At 47.8% G+C, this 23,979-nt stretch overlaps 2 protein-coding genes across 2 annotated transcripts in view; one reads left to right on the forward strand and one right to left on the reverse strand.

Annotated features, from left to right (window-relative positions):
- Positions 1-16,755: 16,755 nt before the first annotated feature.
- On the reverse strand, positions 16,756-18,390 carry LOC119441000 (neprilysin). The gene has a single exon (XM_037705760.1). The coding sequence runs from the start codon at positions 18,388-18,390 to the stop codon at positions 16,756-16,758; it is 1,635 nt and encodes a 544-aa protein (XP_037561688.1).
- Positions 18,391-19,211: 821 nt separating this feature from the next.
- Positions 19,212-23,979, forward strand: part of LOC119441013 (ATP-dependent RNA helicase DDX19A) — a 9,988-nt gene continuing 5,220 nt past the window's right edge. The window contains exon 1 of the mRNA XM_037705763.1: positions 19,212-19,336. Within this exon, the coding sequence (XP_037561691.1) occupies positions 19,212-19,336 (125 nt within the window). The remainder of the gene's footprint in view (positions 19,337-23,979) is intronic.

Consider the following 23,979-nt stretch of genomic DNA (forward strand, 5'->3'; position numbering starts at 1 on the left):
TGTTCGAAGAGCGTCTCTTCTTACTTCCGCTTTTCTCGGAAAATTAGACTCCCGGGATTCAGAACGCCTGCGCATACGTGAACATTCTTTTCCGTTTTTGTTACCAGATGAAAGAATCAAAGAACCAAATGGACTCACTCGTGTTGGTCTGCCCGCCACAACTTTCTCTCTCTTTTATTCGAAAAGTTGATCAGCGTATTCGGCTTGGCCGAGGGTTCGGCTTGCAAGCAGCAGTCAAACATGGCAGCCAATGGTGGTACCTTGGCTACCACCAGCGACCTTGGCACGGTAGCACGAGAAGCCCCGGTCTTCCTCCTCGTCTTGTCCCGTTTTTTGCTCCTCTCTTCGTCAGCGCACGCTGTACGTGCTTACTCACAATGTCGCAGGAATTGTTGGCTTCCTACGAAGCCATCACTCACACGATGCAGCTGTAGACTCGACCGAAGAACCGAACCAGATGGCCACTTAGTTCTCGGGACCGGGTTGTCTCTGACGATGGGCCGCACCATTCGGCACGTGGAATTGACCAGAACGGCGTCGCCTCGGTCACGGCACTCGCGATCACCGCCACTTTTCTTCTTTCCTCGTCGACACGCTACCGGCTTCCTTTTATCTTAACTCAAGGCTCACGGAGTAGGTAGCCGCAGTGGCGACAGCAGGCCGCGCGGATGACTCACTCGGCCTTCCTGCATTGCTGAGTACAGCAGTAACGTAGAGTCTGTTTCGCGTAAAAAATAAATAAGAAAGCACGGAGAGAACACTTATTTATGTTATTTGATACATGCAATGCCGTTCACAACTGAACTTGCGGTCGACTGAGGAGCTTATAAAGGAGAAATAGCCAGAAGGCGATCTGACGCGCGATGACAGTGACAGCAATGAAACACGGGAACCGCGAACAAGAACTATCTTGCTTACTTGATTCATATCCCACTTTTATAGCGACGCTGTTAGCCTCTAGTATGTCGGGATTTTTCGTCTCCGCGTGGGCAGCTCTAGCTCACACAAAAATGTTGGCCGATCCCGGAGACACTGCAAAGAAGCAGGAAGCGCACAATGTGCTGGTTCTCAAAGAAGCATCACATGACGTAATCAGGTGACCTCCCCACTTGAGGAATACGTCATCGCGTGACGTCACGTTTGAAGAGATGATGTCATCAGGAGATATCGTCACGTGACGCTGCCGTTATTGTTCGTATACAATCCGAAGCTATCATGTCTGCAGCTTCTGTGTAAGTAGTACTTTACGAATTTTCTGACGCAATTTACTTTGACAAATTCAATTAGTTCAATGACGCACTTGCGCTTGGCGGAGGGCCTAGGAGAATGAGGATGTATGCTGCACTTCCACACACGTGCGCTGGACGTACGTCACTTGTGGTGGTGGTCGCCTCACGTTGGCAACAGCTTCGCTGTGCATCCACTTTCACAGGGTGGAATGGAGGCGGATTTTTAAGGCGAAGCCCTTAAATGCATCGTCAGACGGTGGCCTTGAAAACGCGGCGTAGGGTACAGAAAGTCATGTGAGCTCGCCTCGCGCAGAGACGCGCTCGTGCCACTGCTCTAGAGTTTATTGTCTTCTTCCACAGCAGGTAGGCTTTCGCCTACATGTTTTACAAACGTGTAACGCTTTTATTTTCTCTATGCTGCGTGCTTACTCTGTCTTTAGGAGAGCGAGTTACAGACACGATACAATGTTGCCTCTGAGCGCTGGCATAAAGGGAAGGTCCAAGATCTCACTCCCGCCAACCCAATGAGAACGCTCACTGCCTTCGCTATGTTGCTATCCGATACGAGAATGACCGTCCGAACAGCCTCTGACTGTTTCGGATGGGATCTCTTGCTCGCATTTTAACGTGATAGCATTAAGGACCCCGTGTCGCAAAAAATCTGGTGTCAGCGACGACCGTCGTTGGACAAAAATAATTCCGAACCACAACCACGCAGGCCCTCCGCGTGGCGCAAAGGCATTAGTGAACTAATTGAATTTCTCAAAGTAAAATGCGCGAGAAAAATAAGTCATAAATACGACGTAACCACAACCTACAGACATGATAGCGTCAGATTGTTATTTGAATATACGAGAAAACGTAATTCTGTTACGCAGAAACCTAAACACAAAACCCCTTTTCCAGCAGTTCTACCATTCATACAGCGGCGCGCTCCGGTCAGTTCCTTGCAACAATACCATCCAGATGGCGCTCAACTCCTTGGCAGCGGCGCCCGGAGGCGAAGGTAGAGAAAAAAGAAGGTTGCAGTTGCCGGGAAGCGTTACAAGCAGTCAGGGATCTTTGAATGCTATCGTGTTCCACTCAAAAGGCGAAGCTTAAGCATCCTACAATTTTTTTTTTCAAGCGACCGAGTGGCACTCGCGGTGAAAAGACTAATTATTTCACCTGAGGACCTCTTTCTCGCATTTTCTTACGTGCGACGGAGTGCTTGAAGCTCACTAGTTGTCCGTGGAGGGTCGTCCCGGCATTGCCGTCTCTACGGGCCCTTTAACGCATCCCAATAATACACCACTACACAAAGGGGGGGGGGGGGGTGGATGTTAAGGTGAAAGCCTTATATGTCTCAATATTCAGTCGACCTTCAAAGTCCTTGAGCTAAAACGCTTCGACAGCACTAAACGTGCAAAAACTATCATCATCAATGGCTCATACCCCTGTAAGCACTCATACCCCCGTAAGCAAGCAAGATGGATGATAAAGATAGATGATAAAGTGAATTAAGATTGATGATAAAGCGAAGATGGATGACTACGTGAATTAAGGTGGATGATAAAACCAGTTAAGTGGATGAATAAGTGAATTAAGCGGATTACTCAGGCGAGTTAAAGGCAATAGAATCAAGATTGACAACTAAGCGCTTTAAGAGAATGACTAAGTGATTTAAGAAAATCCAAAATCAAAAAAGATGGCTGACTAATGAAGTAGCACACGAGGAATAAGGCCATCGCGCAGATACAAAACACAATTTACCTAAAGCAGTAGCCAGCCACTTCAATGAGCACGGCCATATATTTGATGAAGCAATACTCTATATACTACAAACAAATTTTCGTTCACCTCGCGAGAGAAAATATACAGAATCATACCTCATACACAAGTTTCAATGCCTGCACCCGACAGGGATGAATTTATCACGTGGCAACTTAGAATCGCTAAAAGCAGTAACATAAACCTTAAATTGTTATACCATTAACAAAGGCGCAAAACAAGTTAAACCTCCAGCTAATCTCGATGCTCAACCTCACCTATTCTTCCATTTCCAGTTCTTCCCTACATCTCCCCTACCACTCAATTTATTATCCTCCTCCATGCTTTCACTCACTGATAAACCATACGAACGCTTTTCCAGGTACACCTGTCCCCTCTGTCTTTATGTTTCAAATTATATTTCTTCCGCTGTCACTCTCCTGTGCCATTTTTTTCTTCCCTCAATCTCACCTATTCTTCCATTTCCAGTTCTTCCCTGCATCTCCCCTACCACTCAATTTATTATCGTCCTCCATGCTTTTACGCATTGATCAACCATACGAGCGCTTTTCCAGGTACACCTGTCTGTCCCCCCCCCCCCCCATGTTTAAATTTGTAATTATATTTTTTCTACACTGTCACCCTCCTGTGCCGTTTTTTTCTCCACACAAGATCCACACCGAGACAGTCCAAAATCCCAGACGCCAGGCTACCTTTTCGGCGCCTTGACCACACAGGGTCTCGCCAATTCTGTATACCGCCGCGACGACGCCTACGGCGAACTAGTGAGGCTAACGTCCCTTGACGGACCAAGCTGTTCCCTGTCAACCACAAAATTACCCGATGCCTTGATGCTACGCTACTCAAGTCATGCTTTCAACTCGTATTGTCACTTGCACACTGACCGGCTCTTCAGGGACCCCAAACGCACGCCGACCACGACACCTCCGAACGCTCACTCGCCTCTCGCTCCCCCAACCCCCTCTGACGTTTTTTCTTTTTTTTTAATGTTTCCTTTTTTTTTCTTTTTTTTTTGCCGCTTTCTCGCTCTCCCTGCTCTTGTCCCCTCGTCTTAGAAACCGCGCCTAGCCAGTCAAGCACCAGCGCTCATTTTCTTTTCAGTCTCTCCCTTTACAGCCAGCCACAGCCGACATCGACGTGACGTCACTCCACTATCCCTTTAAAACTAACCCACCGAGGATGACGAGGCCGCCTTTGACGAAGATAGGTCCTCCTATCGAAACGTTGGCCAGCCTTTCTGAGGCACCTTATCCCTGTTTATAATCCTTATTCCTTAAGTGATTTAAGAGGATGACTAAGCGAATTAAGAGGATAACTCAATGAATTAAGAGGGATGACTAAGCGAAGTAGACTAAGCGAAATAAGGGGGATGACAAAGCGAATTGAGAGGTTGAGTAAGCGAAATAAGTGGGATGACTAAGCGAAGTAGACTAAGCGAATTAAGGGGGGCGTGTGCGTCATGTGTCCGCCTTTAATGCATCAGCACTTGGGCTTTCGCCTTAAAGTTGTCTTACGGATAACCTAAAAGACCATGTGAATTTTTCACTTGCCAAAGTGCCCCATGGTAGCATCAAAAGTACTGCATCAACAAGCAATGAAACCACTTCAACGCTTCTTTGAACAACGCTGACATATGTGACGAATATTCTCTTCACCGCATCAAGTCTCATTCGTGCGCTTAGAACACACCCCAGACATCAGCAGGCTTTGTTTCAACATTAATATTTCGCAAAAGAGAGAATATAACCGCATTTGTCGACACATTTCTTTTCTTTTAGTTAACTATTACCCAATCCAAGAATTTATGCATCTCTCTTTCTTATCTCAAAATAATGACTATATGAAATGGATCGCTAGCAAACGGCTCCTCTACATATTTTAATCTGAAAAAAGGAAACAGGGAGAAAAAAAAAACACGTCACATTATGTTTTAGGAGACATGTGCAATCCACGCACTATTTTCAAGTTGATGCAAACGAGGTGATGTTATCCAAATAATAAATTGCTTTTTTAGACAGAGAAAACAACTTAGTGCAGTTGTGTGACTGAACTTTGTGTTGATTTTACTGGACTTATGTGACTGGACTTTCTATTTCTGTGCTTCTGAGTTGACTTTCAGTTTTAGGGTGGGTGCAGTGTAGTTATGCGACTGGACTTTGTTTTACTGCGGCTCGGGGTTGACTTTCAGTTTTAGTGCTTTTAAGTGATTTCTTTTTGTTATCTATTGACTTAAATATTTGCGCATCTGTATGTGAAAAGGACCGCGCCATGTAATTAAAGGCGGGGACATCTTCTAAGCACCATATAATGACAATAATAATTAAAAAACTTTGTAGGCTGCCTAAAGACGAGGAATACTTATCGAATGACTGGAAATTATTGAGCAGAAGTTAGCCACACTACGCCTTCGCTCAATAATCGCTGCCTCTCCGCAGGATCCCTGGCCCTCGTGGAGCAGAATTATTTGGAACAGTGTCCACTCCCATCGGTCTTTATTCCTTGAGTAAGTGCTGCTATCCTTTATAGTTGAAAAAGAAAATAACGGATTGACAATGTTTAATATTGGCAAACACCTACTTATGCGCTAATCTTGCAGATAGGAAACAGAGATCTAGGCAATGTGACACTTGCATTCGTGCTGCATACGTCCTCGCTGCAGGCCCAGGCAGATTAAGGCAGACAACTCCGTTGCATGAACAACGGACTTGTTTTCTCTGCAACAACGTCATGGTGAAACAGCGACTCGTGTCCTCGATTGCTGGTCTCTACTCGGCACACTCAAGCTAGTTCGATCTGCGTCCTATACCCATACTCGTGGCATATAGCATAGGTGCCTGTTACATAAGTGAGACGGTACGCGTTTCATTAGGAGTGGTCAAACCGAGTAACTCGGTGGCGTGACAGCTAGCTACCGTAATTTTACTGCGACTGGTGTTAGGACTCATAGCATTTTTTCGGCCCCATTGTGTTCCGAGTGGATTGCCCTCTGGGTCGGCACTCACGCCTCGATGTGCACTTTTTCCGCGATGGACCCAGCCGCACCTCCAAATCGCGAGGGTAGGTTAAAGGCGGGCGTAAACGTCACAATCAATCAATCAATCAATCAATCAATCAATCAATCAATCAATCATTTACCATTCCCAGGAACAACCTTATAAGGTCTGAGTGCTGGTGCACGCATCCATAAAAAACAAAAAAATAAATAAAAAAACTACAGGGGAATATAAACAGAAAACCATGAATAAAAATTATGAAAAGAAGAGGGTACCCAATGAAAAAAGAACACTAATGAAAAGATGAATGCACATAAAATAGTTATGGAAAGAAGACTGTAGAGAAAACAAAGTGCAAGGTAAATACAAAATAAAAAGGAGGACAGAGGCAAATGAACAATGTTTGAAACTGCGACACAACAACGCAAAGCTCGCAAAAGAACAATGACAGCGTGTTATGAAAAATATAGAGATCATGAAAATAAGCTTTATAAAGACTGAGTATTCTTTTGACGGTTTAATGTTGGTGGTGACTGCCAGGAACATGGAAAGGTCTATGTTCTGTGGTGATCTTGCGTGGGATACGAAACATGCATGATACGTGAAGGAGTTTGAAACGAAACAGAAGGTCAGCGCGATTACGTTGGCAGTGAAGTATGGGCAATGCTAGTAATGCAACAGCGCTAGAACGAAGTCCAATGGCTGTGTTAACAAAAAATAATATATATATATGATTTTAGACAAAGACATTGCGTGATTTTCCTCCCAAGTGTGCGTATACAAAAGGCTGTCGTCAGGGGCATACGTGGCGATCATGTCGCCTGATACCTCATAGTTTCTATATTGTAGGGGCCTGCGAATAGCAATGCACATAAAACGAGTCTCTAGTACTAGTACATTTACAGCGTTACCGAGATTGTCATCGCACAGCTTACTATGATGCGTCGTTGAATAAACGGACGCAAACGTTGAATATTAGGAGCAAATAAGCTGTTTATTATGCCGCATATATATACTCGGGACTCATTGCTGTGTGCGGATGATAACGGTCTAGCCGGCAAAGTTTGACTCCCTGATATATATATATATATTGTGAGCGCATTTGGTGCTTATCGTCGTCGTCATCTGTACATACGACTGATCATCATCTTTTGTCTCGTGCGGTGCTTCGTCTCTGACTCGGGCGACTGTTCGGAAATAAAGGCATCGCATCGGTCAACGTCTCACAAGTGGTGGAGGTGCAGAAACCAACCCATCCACCAGTGCTGCTACCACCTCTGCTCAGCCAGCTGGGCCTACCTGGACGGTGAACACCACACACCGCGATCCCCCCGTCTTTGCCGGCCTCCGCGGCGACGACGTGGACGATTGGCTCGATCACTACAACAGAGCCAGCGACGCCAACCATTGGGACGACACGCACACATTGCGGTATGTCTCCTTTTACCTAACCGAAGTTGCGAAGACGTGGTTAACCACAAAAGTGACTTTTCGGACTGGCCATCATTCACCCAGCAATTTCACCAGATATTCGACATGTCGTCTGGACGCTCCGAAATCGCGAAACAGAGGCTGGCAACGCGCGTACAAGACAGGACGAGTCCTATACATCCTACATTGAGGACGTCCTCGCTCTCTGCCGCCGCGCACAGAGTGACATGGCGGAAGCTGACCGCGTTCGCCACATACTGAAGGGCATCAACACAGTCGCCTTTATATATAATGCTCTCATCATGCAGAGCCCAAACTGCGTTGGTGATATTATCACAGCATGCCAACGTCTAGACTCGCTCCAGTCTATTCGCCTGCCACGCGCCTATTGCGACCATCGTCTCAACCGTGATGCTGAGTTGCGAGCCCTGATACGCACTCTCATGTGGGCGGAACTTCACGGACACCTTTCTGGACCTGCGACACTTGCGACCGTTCGCCCCGCTCCTACTGGACTGCGTGACATCATCAAGGACGAACTGGTGTCGATGACAAACGCCCAAATGGAAAAGTCTGCTGGACCATTTTGTCCGCCAAGTTGTGCCGAAATTGCCTCCCGGCCTCCCTCGACCGTTCAGTCTCCACCTGCCGAAGCTTACCGCGACCCCCTAGCTTCGCTGGCAGCGAATACTCCTGCACAGCCGTACTACTCTAAGTGGAGGTCGTCGCGCCCGGTTTGTTTCTACTGCTTTATTCGCGGCCACATTTTTCGCTTCTGCCGTCGGCGTCAGCAGGATGAAAGGCGGGGCTATGCTACCTTTGAGTGAGACAGCGCACCTATAGGTTTGATTACTATGTTCCCGGGCGTCACCCAGGTGAAAGGCGAGGCTACGCCAACTTTGAGCGAGACAGGACACCAGGGCCAGATTCCTACGTTCCCGGACCGTACACAACCTCCTCTGGTCGCTCTCCTTCACCTTCCCAGGACATGGCTCGAGCATCCCGTCGCCCCGGCGTCGCTCTCCTTCACCTTACCGCCGTTCCTCATCGCCCTTGCGCGCTGCTTCCCATGTTGTGGACACCTGCTCGGAAAACTAGAGGCTGCAGTTTTTGGAGGAGAAACTGCATCGTGTCGGACTGTCCCAATTCCTCCTGCTAGCCCCGCCAATTTGCTCTCGGTTTGTGTGGAAGGTGTTTCCATCGACGCCCTTGTAGATACTGGAGCCGCCATTTCTGTTATACATCGTGAACTGTGCTTTCGTCTGCGAAAAGTGCAAACGCCGTATGTTGGTCCAGTCCTATGTGGTGCTAATCACGTTCCATTCTTTCCTACCGGACAGTGCACAGCTCGCGTTCTGATAGACGGTATTCGTCATCATGTGAAACTTGCGGTGCTTTCGACGTGCGCTCATCAGATTATATTAGGATGGGACTTCCTGTCCGCTGCTTCTGCACTAATTTCGTGCGGCGACCCAAGGATTCACATCAGCGACACCGAGACTTATCCAGATTTCGATTCCCCGTGCCCCAGCCTTATTGCAGCAGCGGATTTTCTTATGCCACCAGACGAAGAACGTATTCTTACCGTTGGGTCAACACACATTTTCGACGGAGACGCATTGGTTGTACCTTCTTAGCGCTGCATTTCTCGAGGACTCGCCATCGCTTCTTGCTTGGTCCGGTTCTCGAGTGGCTATGCCAGCCTCACAGCCTTTAATGCGACTCCTGAGCCACTACTACTGCCGAAAGGGTCTACTGTCACCAAGCTCGCCGACGCTGCGCCGGTATGTGTCGTCAGGGTTTCGCCTGCCACATCTTCCGCGCATTGTACGCCCGCAGAAGGCCACACTAGTGCCATTAAGGCCTGCTTGAGTGCAGCTCTCAATCCGGCCCAGACCAATGCACTCCTCACCATTTTAATGAAGCATGAAGCTTGTTTTGACGTTTCTTCGCGAGGCCTGGGTCAGACCACTGTAACTACTCATCGAATTGAAACAGACGGCTCTCGCATCATTCGCCGTCGCCCGTACCGTGTGTCACCTTCGGAGCGAAAAGTTATAGAACAAGTGAACGACATGCTGACACGCAACATTATAAGGCCTTCAGCAAGTCCTTGGTCTTCTCCTGTTGTGCTTGTTAAAGAAAAAAAGATGGTTCTGTGCGCTTTTGCATCGATTATAGGGCGCTAAACAAAATTACCCGTAAGGATGTTTATCCAATGCCTCGTATTGACGATGCTTTGGATACCTTACAAGGTGCCGAGTATTTCTCGAGCCTCGACTTGCGCTCCGGATATTGGCAGATTCCCATGCATGAGCCAGATAAAGAAAAGACTGCGTTTGCTACACCTGATGGCCTTTTCGAATTTAACGTGATGCCTTTTGGACTGTGCAATGCACCAGCTACGTTTTAACGTATGATAGGTACAGTACTCCGTGGCTTAAAATGAAAGACCTGCCTTTGTTACTTGGACGACATTGTCATCTTTTCGTCGAGTTTCTCCCAGCACCTACCACGTCTAGACCAAGTTCTCGCGTGTCTAGCAAAAGCTGGTCTCCAACTCAATACTAAAAAGTGTCGCTTTGCAAGCCGAAGCATTAAAGTATTGGGCCGCGTCGTCAGTAAGCATGGTATCCAGCCTGATCCCGATAAAATCGCTGCAGTACTGCAATTTCCGCCACCAACCGCACTTAAAGAACTCCGCAGCTTTCTAGGACTGGCGTCCTACTTCCGCCGCTTTGTCCATAACTTCGCCACCATCGCCGCTCCTCTACACAAACTTCTGACTTCGAGCGCGTCCTTTGTGTGGTCGAACGACTGTGTAGACGCCTTCCAGACCCTCAAACGAGTTCTCACGTCAGGGCCCGTGCTCCGTCATTTCGATGCAACGGCCCCGACTATTCCACACACTGATGCCAGTGGGCATGGAATTTGCGCTGTCCTGCTGCAGCGGAATCAGAAGTCCGAAGAGCAAGTCGTGGCTTGCGCAAGTCGTGCTCTTTCTCCTGCTGAGCGCAGCTACACGATTACAGAACAGGAATGCCACGCCATCGTGTGGTCAATACAAAAATTTCGTCCCTATCTCTACGGCCGCCATTTCACAGTAATTGTGACCGACCATCATGCTCTCTGTTGGTTGTCGTCCCTGAAAACGCTCGACATCCCTTCCAGCCGGTCCTCTGCAGCCTCTACCATGCCCATCCACCCCCTTCGAAATTGTGGGCATAGACTTGTACGGGCCCCTCCCACTCACGCCCGCTGGTCACCGCTGGATCGTTACCGCAGTGGATCATCTAACGCGGTACGCTGAGACAGCTGCTCTTCGCTCTGGTACTGCCTCCGAAGTCGCCGAGTTTTTCGTGCACAGTATCGTTTTGCGCCAAGGCGCACCTCGTGTCCTCCTGAGTGACCGTGGCAAGACGTTCCTATCGCATGTCCTACGTGAAGTCCTCCAGGCCTCGGACACCATCCATAAGACCATATCATTGTACCATCCGCAAACAAATGGCCTTACGGAGCGTTTTCATCGAACTTTATCTGACATGATGTCAATGTATGTTTGACCCGATCACACCGACTGGAACACCATCCTACCTTTTATGACGTTTGCGTATAATACTGCCATCCAACGTACAACCAATTACAGTCCATTCTTCCTTGTGTACGGTCGTGCGCCGTCTTTCGTCTTGGACACTACACTCCTTTCAGCACCTGCTGCTCCATCCGCATGTCTTCCTGAAGAATTTGCCGCTCGTATCTCCCGGTGCCGTGAAATTGCCCGCGCCAACACCGCTACCATTCAGGACAAAAGGAAAATTCGCTATGATGCGACGCGTCGCGTTGCTTCGTTCCGCCCAGACGACGAAGTTCTTTTGTGGACACCTGTTCGCGCACCGGGGCTCTGTGAAAAATTTTTCCACAGATATCTCGGCACCTACACCGTTTTGCAATGAACTTCGGCCGTTAACTACCGCGTCACTCCTGTCAGCTCAGCTACTGACCGCCGCCGCACTACGGAAATTGTTCACGTATCTCGCCTGAATCCCTACATGCGCCGTACGTATACCCTTTCTAGCTTGCGGTCTTGCTGACCGCTTTCCTGAAAGGGGGGGGGGGGGGAGTTAGTGTGAGCGCATTTTGCGCATATCGTCGTCGTCATCTGTACAAACGACTCATCATCATCTTTTGTCTCGTGCGGTGCTTCGTCTCTGACTCGGGCGACTGCTCGGAAATAAAGGCATCGCATCGGTCAACGTCTCACAATATATATACATACATGTATGTATGTAACTCCCCGACCCGCCGCGGTAGCTCAGTCCGCGAAGGCGTTGCGCTGCTGAGCACGAGATCGCGGGATCGAATCCCGGCCGCGGTGGCCGCATTTTGATGGAGGCGAAATGCAAAAACGCCCGTGTGCTTGCGTTGTAGTGCACGTTAAAGAACCCCAGGTGGTCCAAATTAATCACAGTGCAGGGTAGTAAACCAGATCTTCTGTTCTCGCTTACTTCCTTCCGTTTCGTTTTTCTTCTCTTTTTTACACTTTTGCTGCAAACGATTGACCGCGCACCCTTGATGATGTAAAAGAAATGAAAAAAGAAATGTGCAGATCCCGCGCACTGTGGCAATCTATGTAATTCGAAGCATTTTGCAGCTACCCGGGCTATCCAGCATTGCTTGGGGTTCCGCAAAACGATACCAGGTGGTCCAACGTGTTCCTGTAAATTGAGTGGTTGCGTGTGACTGGGTCGCGAGCATGCGTGGGTGGGACGACAGCAGCATCGCGACAACCAACGTTGTAGACGATCGTGTGATGGCAATGGCCTAATGTCTGCGCCGGCCGTTCGACGGGAGCCGATATGACATGGCGATTGTTGGGTATGGCCATGGGTTGGCCATGGTTATCGGACAAGCCTAAGCGATGAGAAACACGGATTGCGACGTCATCAGCGAATACGTATTATACAATCGTACGTTCACATGGCTGTTTCATGTGGTGCATGCTAAAACGGTGATGGCATTTGTACTTTGGCGATGAAATGTGCACACTTGATTAACTTGGGCGATTGTGAAGTTTGTTGTACAACGCCGCACAGTTTCAACGCAGCGTAAGCTGCTGCGAGGAAAGTACTGGTCTAAGTGGGCCGTTCCAGGAGATAGTGCAGTCTAACACGGCACCTCAAAGCGCGAGCTGTCACAAGGACGTTCTTTTTTAAAAATTTACTCTTTGCATATACCTTTTGGGGCATTACATGCGCACTTTAGTACCTTTATCAACCTTTAGACGCAGTACACAAGCAGCAGCAAACTTTGAACAGCAGACTCTCAAGCAACGAATTGTTTTCAGATAACAGTGTGACTTTTTCAGCGACATTGCGGTTCCCAATTCCTATTGCCTCAAGAACTTGTTTAAATCAACTTGTTCGGGCATATGGTGTCTTGGGGGTGGCAGAAATTCCATCACAATCTCGTACCACCGCATCTTTCCACAGTTTATTTTTCGTAAAACTTGACACAATATCCGTAATGTCGTAGAACGACCACCAATTCGTAAAGTTTACAAAAAATTCATGAAAGTTGGCCAGGATGTCTCTGTCTACTGTGGCTACAATGAAATTTATCGCACATTTGCTCCGATTTTAGGGCTGGCCGCGCACAGTTGGTGATTAAAAATATTAAGTTGTGTGTGGGTGATTAACGTGCCGACCCTGCACTATGGGTTACACCGTATAGGAGAAGGGGTATCGGATTAATTTTTACCACCCGAGGTTCTTTAACGTGCATCTATATCTAAGTATATATTTCTAAGTACAAGTGCATCTTGCTTTCCGCCCCCATCGGAATGCGTTAGCCGCCATCTGAAATATTGATGGCGTGTACTCTCATGCCGTGATGCGAACCAAAGAATGCCTGGAACGCTGAAGAAGACTAATCCGCTAACCCTTTCGGATCGCGCATGGCACGATTCTGTTCGATCCCTATTTATTTTAAATTTAGTGTTTATTTTATTTATTTCTAATTTTACTGATACTTTTTCTTTCAACATACTTATTTAGTGTCTATTTTATTTGTTTGCTATTGTGACCTATGCCGTTTGTCACCTTAGTCATTATGCCAGTTTCTTTTTTTCTCTCTCCATGTTCGCTTAAGGCGCAGGAATGTGCCTGCCCGTCACAAAGGGTATAGCCTCGTCATGATCATCATTATTGTTTGCCTATTCCAAAGGTACGGCCCCAAATTCAGTTCAGTAAATTAACGCTTAACGCTGTGGCGCCATCTCTTAGGTGAAAATCAACACACTTTACGGCCTCAATGCCATCTCTCCAGGTCTAACACCGTAAACTCAAAACAAGCAACCGCGCTCAATGAGAGGAGGCTAAGCCAGTGCTGATTTTGGCATTTATTTCTTGTTTTCGTGACGGAGAAATGTAACACGGGTGAAATAGAACCGAAGCAGGCAGCCTGCTGGACATAGCCATGTTGTTAGGCAGTCACAGCAACCCGTGGGTGCCGTCCGAGAAACTTATTGGAGTCCTGCAAAATTCCGCGCTTGAGTAGATGTGGCAGCAGGCATCAGTGGCGGTATGACGATAACGCTATGCCAAAACTAGTGAGCCTATCCGCACGCTTCTTACAATGTGCGGTGTACGGGGTTATCACAGAGCGGTGAACGGCAGTAGCCATATGGCAGATGATGATGATTTATTGGCATCCCCTTTGAAACGGGGCGGTGACAAAAAGTCACCTTGATTAATGAGGCATACTGTACATGTTTTTCATTCTAGCATTTTTGTACTTATCTGCATAAACATCTTTTTCAGAAAACTTTATCTACCTTGTATCGTTACCTATGCCTGTAACGAATCCGCTCGTATTCATTTCTTCCCCGCTTTCTCGCCACCAATACTCTAAACGTTTCTTGCTTATCTCGACTGCTGAACGGTTGGTGCTTCCGTCCACTTTAAATCCAAGCGATTCTGGAAGGTGTGCGTTGCCTCCGGGTCTCACTGGATGAATCCCTTCGCATTCCATTAGGATGTGCTCAGTGGTCTCCAGATTTTGCTGCAGCATACACATGCCTCATTTTGTTGCGAATATTTGCTCCAGTATGGTTTTGTCCTTAGACAACCAGCTAGAGCCTCAAATAGCAAGGTTCGGCCCTTTGTATTATAGCAGAGATTTTCCCTTCTAATTTCTTTCATACCATACTTATAAATCTCCATGGCCTTTTGTTTCCATTCTTTGCATCCAATTCGCTGTCTGTTTTTCTCACTTCCTTTCTGCATGATGGCTCCTGGTTGTCTATTTGCACTTTAAATTGCGCTGTACTTGGTTGCCAATTATTGTTTGTCCACTTCCTGCATTCTGTGTCCATGCTTTTCAGGCACAGATACATGTGCACTTTAGCCACCCATTTATTTTGATGCATGTTCCTTAGTCTTTCCTCAAAACTCAATTTTCTCTGCGCTTCTCCGACTTCAGAAGAGTCCCAACCCAAATCACCCTGGACTGCTTTATTTGGGGTTTTAACGTGGGCTCCCAAAGCCAACCGGTCTACCGATCTTTGCTTAACTTCCAGCCACAACCCCATATCAGATTGGAAGCACAGAATGGCATTTGCGAACGTTAGCACTGGCACCATTACTCCTTTCCTGATCCCACACACCACCGCTTATTTATTGTGGCCGGAAAATCGATACAGGGTGACTTCACGTTTCGTTTTGATGCGCATGCAATGTCATGTCCGGATTTCTGGCATGGGCACTGAAGTTTGGCTGAGCCTGTGAGCTGCTAGAAATGATAAGGATTGTCAATAATTATAACTGAAGAACACATATATAGCACAGGTATGACTGGCCCGTCATGTATGCGATCCCAATCGCATGACGAGCTCCAGCTCTGGGGGACAGTTTGCTGAAAAGAGAAATGCCGGATGCTACGGAAGTATTTAAATGCATGTAAATGTGTTCACGTAAACGCCTAGAATAATTTTTCAAGCGAAGCTTGTATTGGCTCACTTGAGTCGCGGTCGGTGTCCGCGGAAAACTATCATCCTCAGCATTGGTTCGAGCGTTGTCGTCTTCTTCCGCAGCTGGCTCGTTGGCGCCCCTCGGGTTTCGCTCGTGCTCGTGCTCGGCACGCGCTCGTGCCACTGCTCCCGCGTTTGTCAACGTCTTCTTCTACAGCTGGCTCCGTTGCCGCTCATCATTCCAGCATAGAATTTCACTTCTCTTCTGCCGTCGTAATGGGGAGGCCGCGTTTAAGGGGGTATGAGCCATTGCTTAAGGGGGTGTGAACCATTCATTGTCTTACGTGGCGGACAAATTTAATTTTGAAGCAATTTAATTTCGAAGAATCGCATGCTACAATATCGGGCGAATGCTGCTAACCACGCCGCCGAGCAAACTCGGGACATCGAATGCAAGCAGCAACGGCGGACTTTGTCCACCGTTGTCGACATACCCATAGACATGGCGACTCGACCGTGACGACTTCCGTAACCGAGGCTCGAAAGTTGCACGAAAGGAAAGTAAAAGTAGAAGGAAAGGGAAGGACAAGTTGTACGAAAGGGAAGGAAAAGTAGCAGGTCAGGTACACACACAAGCTTCGCTTACCCCCATTTTCTCGACAGGGGAAGAGCTGCTGATTTTTTTTTTTACAGAATTCTCATTCCAGTAAACTGTCAAAATGCTGACTGAGACTTTGAGCATTAATGAATGCGGCATCCTTAGGCTGTCCGCAGGCTGTCCAATTACAGGACATTTTATTGAAATCGACTGAGTGGACGTGGTGTGGTCATTGCTTTGTTAATTTGCGAAAATTAGCTGCTTGATTCCACGAGAAAATCATTAAAAAACATTCTAAGTTTGGTCTTCACTTTCGTCTCTATTAAACGCCCTCTTGCCATAAAATCGACAAAATAGAGTTTTGAAAGAATCCTTTGCGACTCTAAATGCATCAATTATTTTTCTTTTGAGTAGTGTGCACTGACTGGGGGTATACGGCTCACATCACACAGAAAACAAAACTATATACATGTACGACTAATTTGCACTTCATGCGCGAAACACACATACACTCCACACTATTGCGACATAGGACCGATAGCAAGATATTGAGTACAAGCTTGCAAAACAAACCACGAACACAAAGCAAAATAAGCATTTGTAGCTTGTGCAACTCCTTTACTCACAGACAATAAAAGAAAGAAAAAGAGAGAAAATGCCCAGGGGCAGCAGAACCAAAGAATAAAAAAAAAGAAACACCCCACACACTTGAATCTGCGCCATCGCATGTCAACGTTTGCGACGTTGACAAATCATCCTGGTGCGTGTTTAAACGAACAGACAGGAATCCCTCTCACGTTGCTGGCAAGAAAAGGCACCTGCGAACTCGCTGACGTTAGCTGCTAGGCTGCACAGTCTCTTTCCATCCGGGTCACCGCAGAAGTGGCTGCAGTAGCTCACGAAAAACGTCTGTGTCTCCGAGAGTATCTCGAGTCCCCGGATCTTCTGTGGCAGGCGGTCCCTCCCAGAGCTCTTCCTGAGCGCGTCCAGTGCCAGTTCGAGCGCAAACAAGTCGGCTATTTCTCGCTTTTCTTGTTCCGACTCAGCCAGGTCCCATGTGCAATTCTGCACCTTTTCCCACCAGTCGCTCTCGCGCCCCAGGTAATTGAGTCGTCTGCCATGCTCGTCCACGGTTCTCACCAACGCTCTGGCCAGCTGGAATCCCAGTCCGCTGTATGCCATAGCGCGTGAGCCATCCTTCAAATACGACGGCGGGTAGACGGCCCACAAACTGATGCGCATCCAGTTGAGGCCATAAACGTAGAGAACGTCGCTCAGAAGCCAGCGGTAACGGGCGGTCATGAGACTTCCGTAGAAACGGTTGGTGAGAGACCTCCTCAGTGCCCTCCTCGACTTCGTCCAGATTGCAAAGAAGGTGTTCTGTTGTGCCGGAAAGCTGTCGTACATGATGTCGAGTGTGTCCAGGTGGAAGAAAGGCTCCGGAGGCCAGAAGTGTCGTCCCGCTGTCGTCTTAATCTTGGCTGCAGCCATACTCTTGGTGGAATTTGACACGCTGCGAGAGTTCGCGATGGTGTCCACGAGCCCGAAAGACGTCCAGTTAAGAACGTCGGAGATCTTGTGTCGCTCGGGCGCGGGAAACTCGTGCGTGAATGAGGCGGCCAAGTGAGAGAGACCGAGCCACTCCTGCACAGTCAAGAAGCAAAGGGAGTACGTCCTCATTCCATCGGTACCCATGTTAGGGAAATCGTCTAAGGCTGGCGTCACAGTCCACGCGTAGACGTAAGCGAACATCCAGCCTGTCACGTTAAGCGCTCTGTCTCCCGTGATGGCACGCAACAACGTGAATATTCGGGCTAGGTACGGTTCGTTCGATAGTAAGACTTCCGTGCGCGAGGAAATGTTGAAGTCAGCGCTCAGGTGCTTCTTCAGCAGAGTCATCCATTCTGCTGACGAAATCACTCCCGTCACGTCGCCGATCTTGTGGAGTGGCACTACCAGGTCGTGCTGCTCAGCTGCGTCGAGGGACAGGACGGTGTTGCGAATGACAGTTTCGTCATGCCGCAGTTTCTCGACGCCTTCATCATCCAGCTTGAGTGAGCCATTTGTCAACAGCGATGACATGTTGCGAACGAAGGCCGCGTAAGCGTCGTCATCCAGTGTAGACAACTGCCGCATTCTATGCCACGCCAGCGCTCCGATCTCGCTAAAGCTGATGACGAAGGAGCCATCGATGTCCGAGTATACGGCGCTCACGTCAAACCACAAGGCGACTCTCCAATTAATGGAGAGGTCTAGCAGAACGTCGAAGAACTCAAGCAGTCCCGCGCGCTCTGCTCGGAGGGGCTGCGCCGGCCAGGAGATCCCGCGGTCTACCATGAACTCTGCAAAGTCCTCGATGGCTTCGCTGGCACCCGACCTGTCGGCGCACATTTCGACGGCCATGAGTGCCTTCAAGGTGGTCGTCGGTGTGTAGTTCCCCTCAAGCCCTGGCCGAAGCAGCACGTGTAACACCTGCGTCAGCCATAGTAATTGGCATTAGAGAGTATACAGAATTCGAAGGTATGAAACCGCGGCATGAAAATATCACCCGGGCAACGACCGCGGCATGTTATTATGTATAACTGACCTCCAGAGGCTATCTACTGTAACGTGCGCTGAAGTATTCTTGAATTCCGCGACAGGAACGAGCCTGCCGCTGTCGGTGAATGACCTCGCGACTTGGTGCACCACCTCGCGACTTGGTGCTCCACAGCAACACGCCCGCTGAGTCATCGTGGAGTATCTCATAGCTTGCACTTTAGTATACATCTATTAAACCATGTGGGTTTCAATGCGAATCATTCTCGGCGAACTTCAAGTGTTTTGAGTGTGTATCTATTAAAGCATCCTACGCTGGTGGTGCCGGAGGTGCCTATCAACTTGAGCTGCTAGGCTCATGTTGGAGTTGCCGGCGTGGTCGCGGCATCGTCGTCATTCGAGCTCCATCATCCGACTATCGCCTCTGATTCTCGCGTGCGCCGAGCCAGACGGCACACGTAAGAAGATCCGGGCATGTCGGCCGTGGAACACCGGGTGGTGGTTGCCTCTGTATGAACAGCGATTCAAAGCAAGTTCCTCATCCCATGCACGCCAGGAGCTATTGGAAGACCGCAGCTTCGCCTAGAAATGCGTCAACTCGGACATAGCGTTCCTCAGTGGTTTACTTGAGCAGCAGCTCATGGATGGCGTAGTACTTGGCGCAGAGGAAGGGGAACGTGTTCACAATGATCGAGCAGCTAGGCAAGCCCGCGTTCTTTCTGACCCTTGGCATGTCCGAGCTCCGCAATGAGCACCTGTTCAATGTCATCGAGAGAGTCAGAGCCGGTCGAGGCGCACCACCGCAGGATCTGTGCCGTAGCCAGCTATACCTGCAAAACGCTTCGCTTAACCTCGATTCCCAAAGTAAGTGGGATCTGCATAGCGTTTTTTAGCTGCAGCAAACTTTAAAAAATTGCCTGTGACAGATAGCTCCATTTCAACACGTGAGCCAAATTACGCGATGAGGCAGCCATTACTTCTACGAGAAATTAAAATGCTTAATTGACTAATTAACATAATGACACTAAATAACGTTTTCACTAAGTCTCATTAATATTCATAATTACTGTCATAATTATTCATTATTAGCAAAAAGTGAAAGAAATGAAAGAAAAGAAGAAAAACAATAAGGAAAATTGCTGCTAAACGCGCTGTACCCCACCTTTTTCATTTTCCTGTGCTGTCCTCTGTCGCGCGCCGCTAGGAACGTTTTCGAAGAGTTCCGGGGCTTTCGCCAATGTTGAGTGTGCGCCGGTTGTGTGTTTCCTGGATCGCGATTAATTATTAATGGCTTCTCATGGACAACATTTTTCTTGGGAGCTTCGTTGGAAGCACTCACCGACTACTGGGTTACAAGCCCTTACCAAGTCTTTGTGCTGGACGAGTGGTCGACAACCCACTGATTTCTTTCTGCCAATGCGGTGGTCGTGAAATTTGTGGTCGCTGATTTCTGCACGTGCAGGCCCTTTTACTTATTCTCCAGGCAGTTCGCATTTTCGCTTGAAGCATCCTTAGAGCGCAACTTGCAGTGTCTGATGAACGATTTACCGTAGAACGGTGTACTTGTTTACAACGACAAAAACGGCCGCCGCAGTGGTTTGCTTAAAATATCGTGGAAACAGCCCAGCGCTGATATAAAACAATGTAATAACGTTTCAAAACAGCCGTATTTGCGCATGTGACCTTGCACATGTGAGTCAGTATATGAACGGCTTCACCCCTATCCAACAATGGCGACCTGGAAAGGTATATGATCGATACGGATTGTTATTGCTCAATTTCGGCATAGCTGGTTCTCACTTTTCCTTAACTTTATCATATACTTACAGGTTGCGCATCCAATAAAGTATTTTAAGAGGAAACTCTGTGTGCACAAGCGCCGATTTATAGAGCATTAGTTCTTGCGCAAGATAGTGGATGCAAGAAACATGCAGGCGACGTTCCTTACGCTGCTCTCCGAAGGCACAATCGTTTCCCCTTTAAAGTAGGATGTACAAAGTGCATCTCGGGAATTAAGAAAATATGTAAGCATAACAACACGTGCAGAGCCGCCCATCTACAAAGACGAATTTCAGTTAAGGAACATGGCAAGAGTGCCATTGGCGGCTTTCGGGAACAGTGGCGTATCGATGTTGGTAAGGCGCTGTGTCGCTGCTTCCCGCTCATTGCGTGCACACAGTACGAAGTGACGAGTGTGTGATTTCAAATCACCAAGGCCAGAACTGAATTCTAAAAGCAGCTTTCTTATTCTTGATTGCTTACTCTTTAGTTCAGATCCGCCGGTAGCGGATACACAAACTCATCGGCTCAGGTAGGCCTATTGCCTTTGCTGAACTGGATGAACACGTATATACGTATATGCTCGAACTTGATGTGAACAGGTTCGGAGGGGTGCTGGTTGTCCATTTCAACTTGTAAAACATGTTACGATTCATTTTGCGCAACACTTTCTCTTTTTGTTTGCCGGCATTATTGGCACAGAAGCCTGCCACATTACGACGAGCGGTCAGTCGGATGCATTGTTGTCGGCATAGCACGATAAAATTGTCGCTTAGCTACACAGTCCGCTAACTAGCCAACCGATCGTTGGCGTCTTGTCGGTGTCGTATATGAGCGTATAGTGTTACCGCGCCTTAGAGGAGTATATATACGTGAATTCAGGCACACGCTACCACCGCCAGCAAAAGAGGGCGCGGATATTTCAAGAAGGCTTCGTCAGCGACACGATGTTTATTGAAGTCTCGCCCAGAGGGACGTATTGCGGGCTTTTTGATCGATATTTAATTTCTTTCAATCAAACAAAGACAGTTACGATGTGGTTCGCGTTGTGTATACTTCGGACGAAGCCCACACCGCGTCCTGCTTTAAACAGAGTTTCAGTAGCATACGCTGTGGACGTTGTTGGCATTACACTGCACGTAGAGCTATACCGGTCGAGTTGCTTCAAAGCGGCGTATCCGGCACGCTCGTTTGCAGCAGTACGCGTCTGCGCACGAATCCCGAATCGCTCCATCGAACCCTTCCATGGCGAGCAAGTACGAGGAGCGTTGCTCGGACCCTTCCAAAATGGTTCGAGACTTTTCCGCTATAGGGAGATAGTCCCTATTTATCCATCGCGCCTTGAAAAAGGCTTATAATGAAGCCTTTCAAACGGCGCAACGGCACCTGCGCGCTATATCCCAATCGTAAAAATCGCGCTGCAATTTTTATAAGATGCGCGACGGCACCTGCGCATATTCCTATAGCGGAAAAGCCGCGAAACATCTTATAGGCTGCTAACGGATGGCAGGAGAGGAGGAGAAATATTTTTTAACGCTTTGTAAGTGACCCCAGTCCACATGTATTTACGATTTCGTCTCTAAGATATACCAGTTGCTAACGGGCTCACAAGACAAACCTTGGTTACGGTATTGCACGATCACGCTAAGCTCCGAACACCCTCATGAGTACACGAGCAAACCCTTGTTTGCTCCAAGTTTACAAACGAGTCTTATTTGTGCTTTCGATAGAACGCCGTTTCATAATGTGCAGTGTAACGACAGATATCACTACGAGAACGTTGTTTTATCCTGATGGTGAAAAGGTTGCTCGTAACTCGAAAGCCATTCGAAAAATATTCGATATTCGACTATGTTTCTGGCACTATTCGATTCGTATTCGATTCCGTCTCAATCGCACACCCGGCCCTATAGCTTAAAGCATGGTTTGCAAGGTCAGAGCATTGTATTTTACAGCGTGCAGATGTATGCACAATGTGGTAGCGTGACGTGTTCAGTGACGTACACGCCCATTACTACGCATCGCGCTTTTAACTGTGCATGAATTCGCTCACGGCTTGGACGACTGCGCATAGTAAACCTTCACGCTTATATATACCAACGCCTCTTTTACCAGAACGGCGATTTATACATCGTGTGCTGCTCTGCATCAGTATACGAGTAGATGTAGTGGTATGACGTGGTGTTACGATTATTCGATACTGTAACAAACATGAAGAAGGATGCTGAGAGAGTGAGTCACGAGGTCATTTGAATAAAACTCGCGATCCGTCTAATTGGTGCACAGATGAAATAAAGTAGCGCGAAAGCGACAAGAGAATACTGGCGCAGGTTCACATTTCGGTAAATGCGAACACATGGATCGAATCGGCTTAAATGATCACCGATCTTAGATAATTATGCGGTTGTCAACGTCGGTTGGGATGTGTCCTTTACCAAGAAGGCTGATGGCACGCCACTCGTGTCTTTGCGATAAGCGCTTATAGAAAAACACAGATGACGTGGGTTAGTTTGGCGTACTACAGCCAAATGGCCATAAATAAACCACACTTTAACATTTTACCGTAGGGTTATGCGCGAATATCAAAAATTTTGAATAGGAATAGAGTACGAGTACTTAGCTTCGAATATTGAATCTAATATTGAAGCATGAGGTCGCGGGATTGAATCCCGGCCACGGCGGCCGCATGTCGAGGGGGGCGAAATGCGAAAACATCGTGTGCTTAGATTTAGGTGCACGTGAAAGAACTCCAGGTGGTCGAAATTTTCTGGAGTCCCCACTACGACGTGCCTCATAGTAGATCGTGGTTTTGGCACGTACCATTCCATAATTTTTTAAAATCTAATATCGAGTAATGATAAGCTCATGCAGTCATTAGCAAGTTTGCTTATTTTAACACGTTGGGACATCGCAATTACAATGTAAATGATAAAAAAATAGCCTAGTAAGCCGTTATACAAAAAGATTGTATGTTTGTTTCATCTTGGAAAATTGAATAATCCCCACTAACTGCCTGTTCTCGTCAACCTGTGCCTCATTATGCAGCATCAAATGTCTGTAAATCAGAGGCATTTGACCCTGTGCCAGCCGTCACTTATCGAATTCGCTGCTCAGGATTCGGGATGGCGCTGCAAAATAGTGCACCCTCGATGACCGCAAACCCGCACTCCTGGTTACTGAACGGCTGGCTTTTCTGCCACGGTTACCCGTATAAGGGCTAAGCACGCTTTACAGGCAAAATTTCCCCTCAGGAGCACGAAATTATCACAAAATTCAGCACAATATCAGACACGTTCTCAGATGAGATAGAAAGAAATGCTAAGAACCTTGCTTGCTCACGCACGGCCACTAATATATTCGATTTGTTTCGAATATTTGCATCCAACCGAAGAATCGAAAATTTTCGAATACATAGTTTTCGAATCGAATGCGAATATACTAAACAATAATATTCGATAACATTCAAAAGTTTCGAGTATTCGCACACCTCTACAGGTACCGGCATATATGACTCACGACTTGGACCCGCCATTCCGTCGTACTTTACAATTTTCCTGACGGATTTTACTTTGATAAATTTGATAGTTCAGCAGCGCCGCTGCGCCAGGTGGAGGGCCTGCGTGGCGGGGTGGTTCGGGATGATTTTCTCAGCCGCGGACGCAGATGCCGAGGCTG

This window comes from Dermacentor silvarum, chromosome 1 (assembly GCF_013339745.2).
Source record: "Dermacentor silvarum isolate Dsil-2018 chromosome 1, BIME_Dsil_1.4, whole genome shotgun sequence".
Lineage (NCBI taxonomy): Eukaryota > Metazoa > Arthropoda > Arachnida > Ixodida > Ixodidae > Dermacentor > Dermacentor silvarum.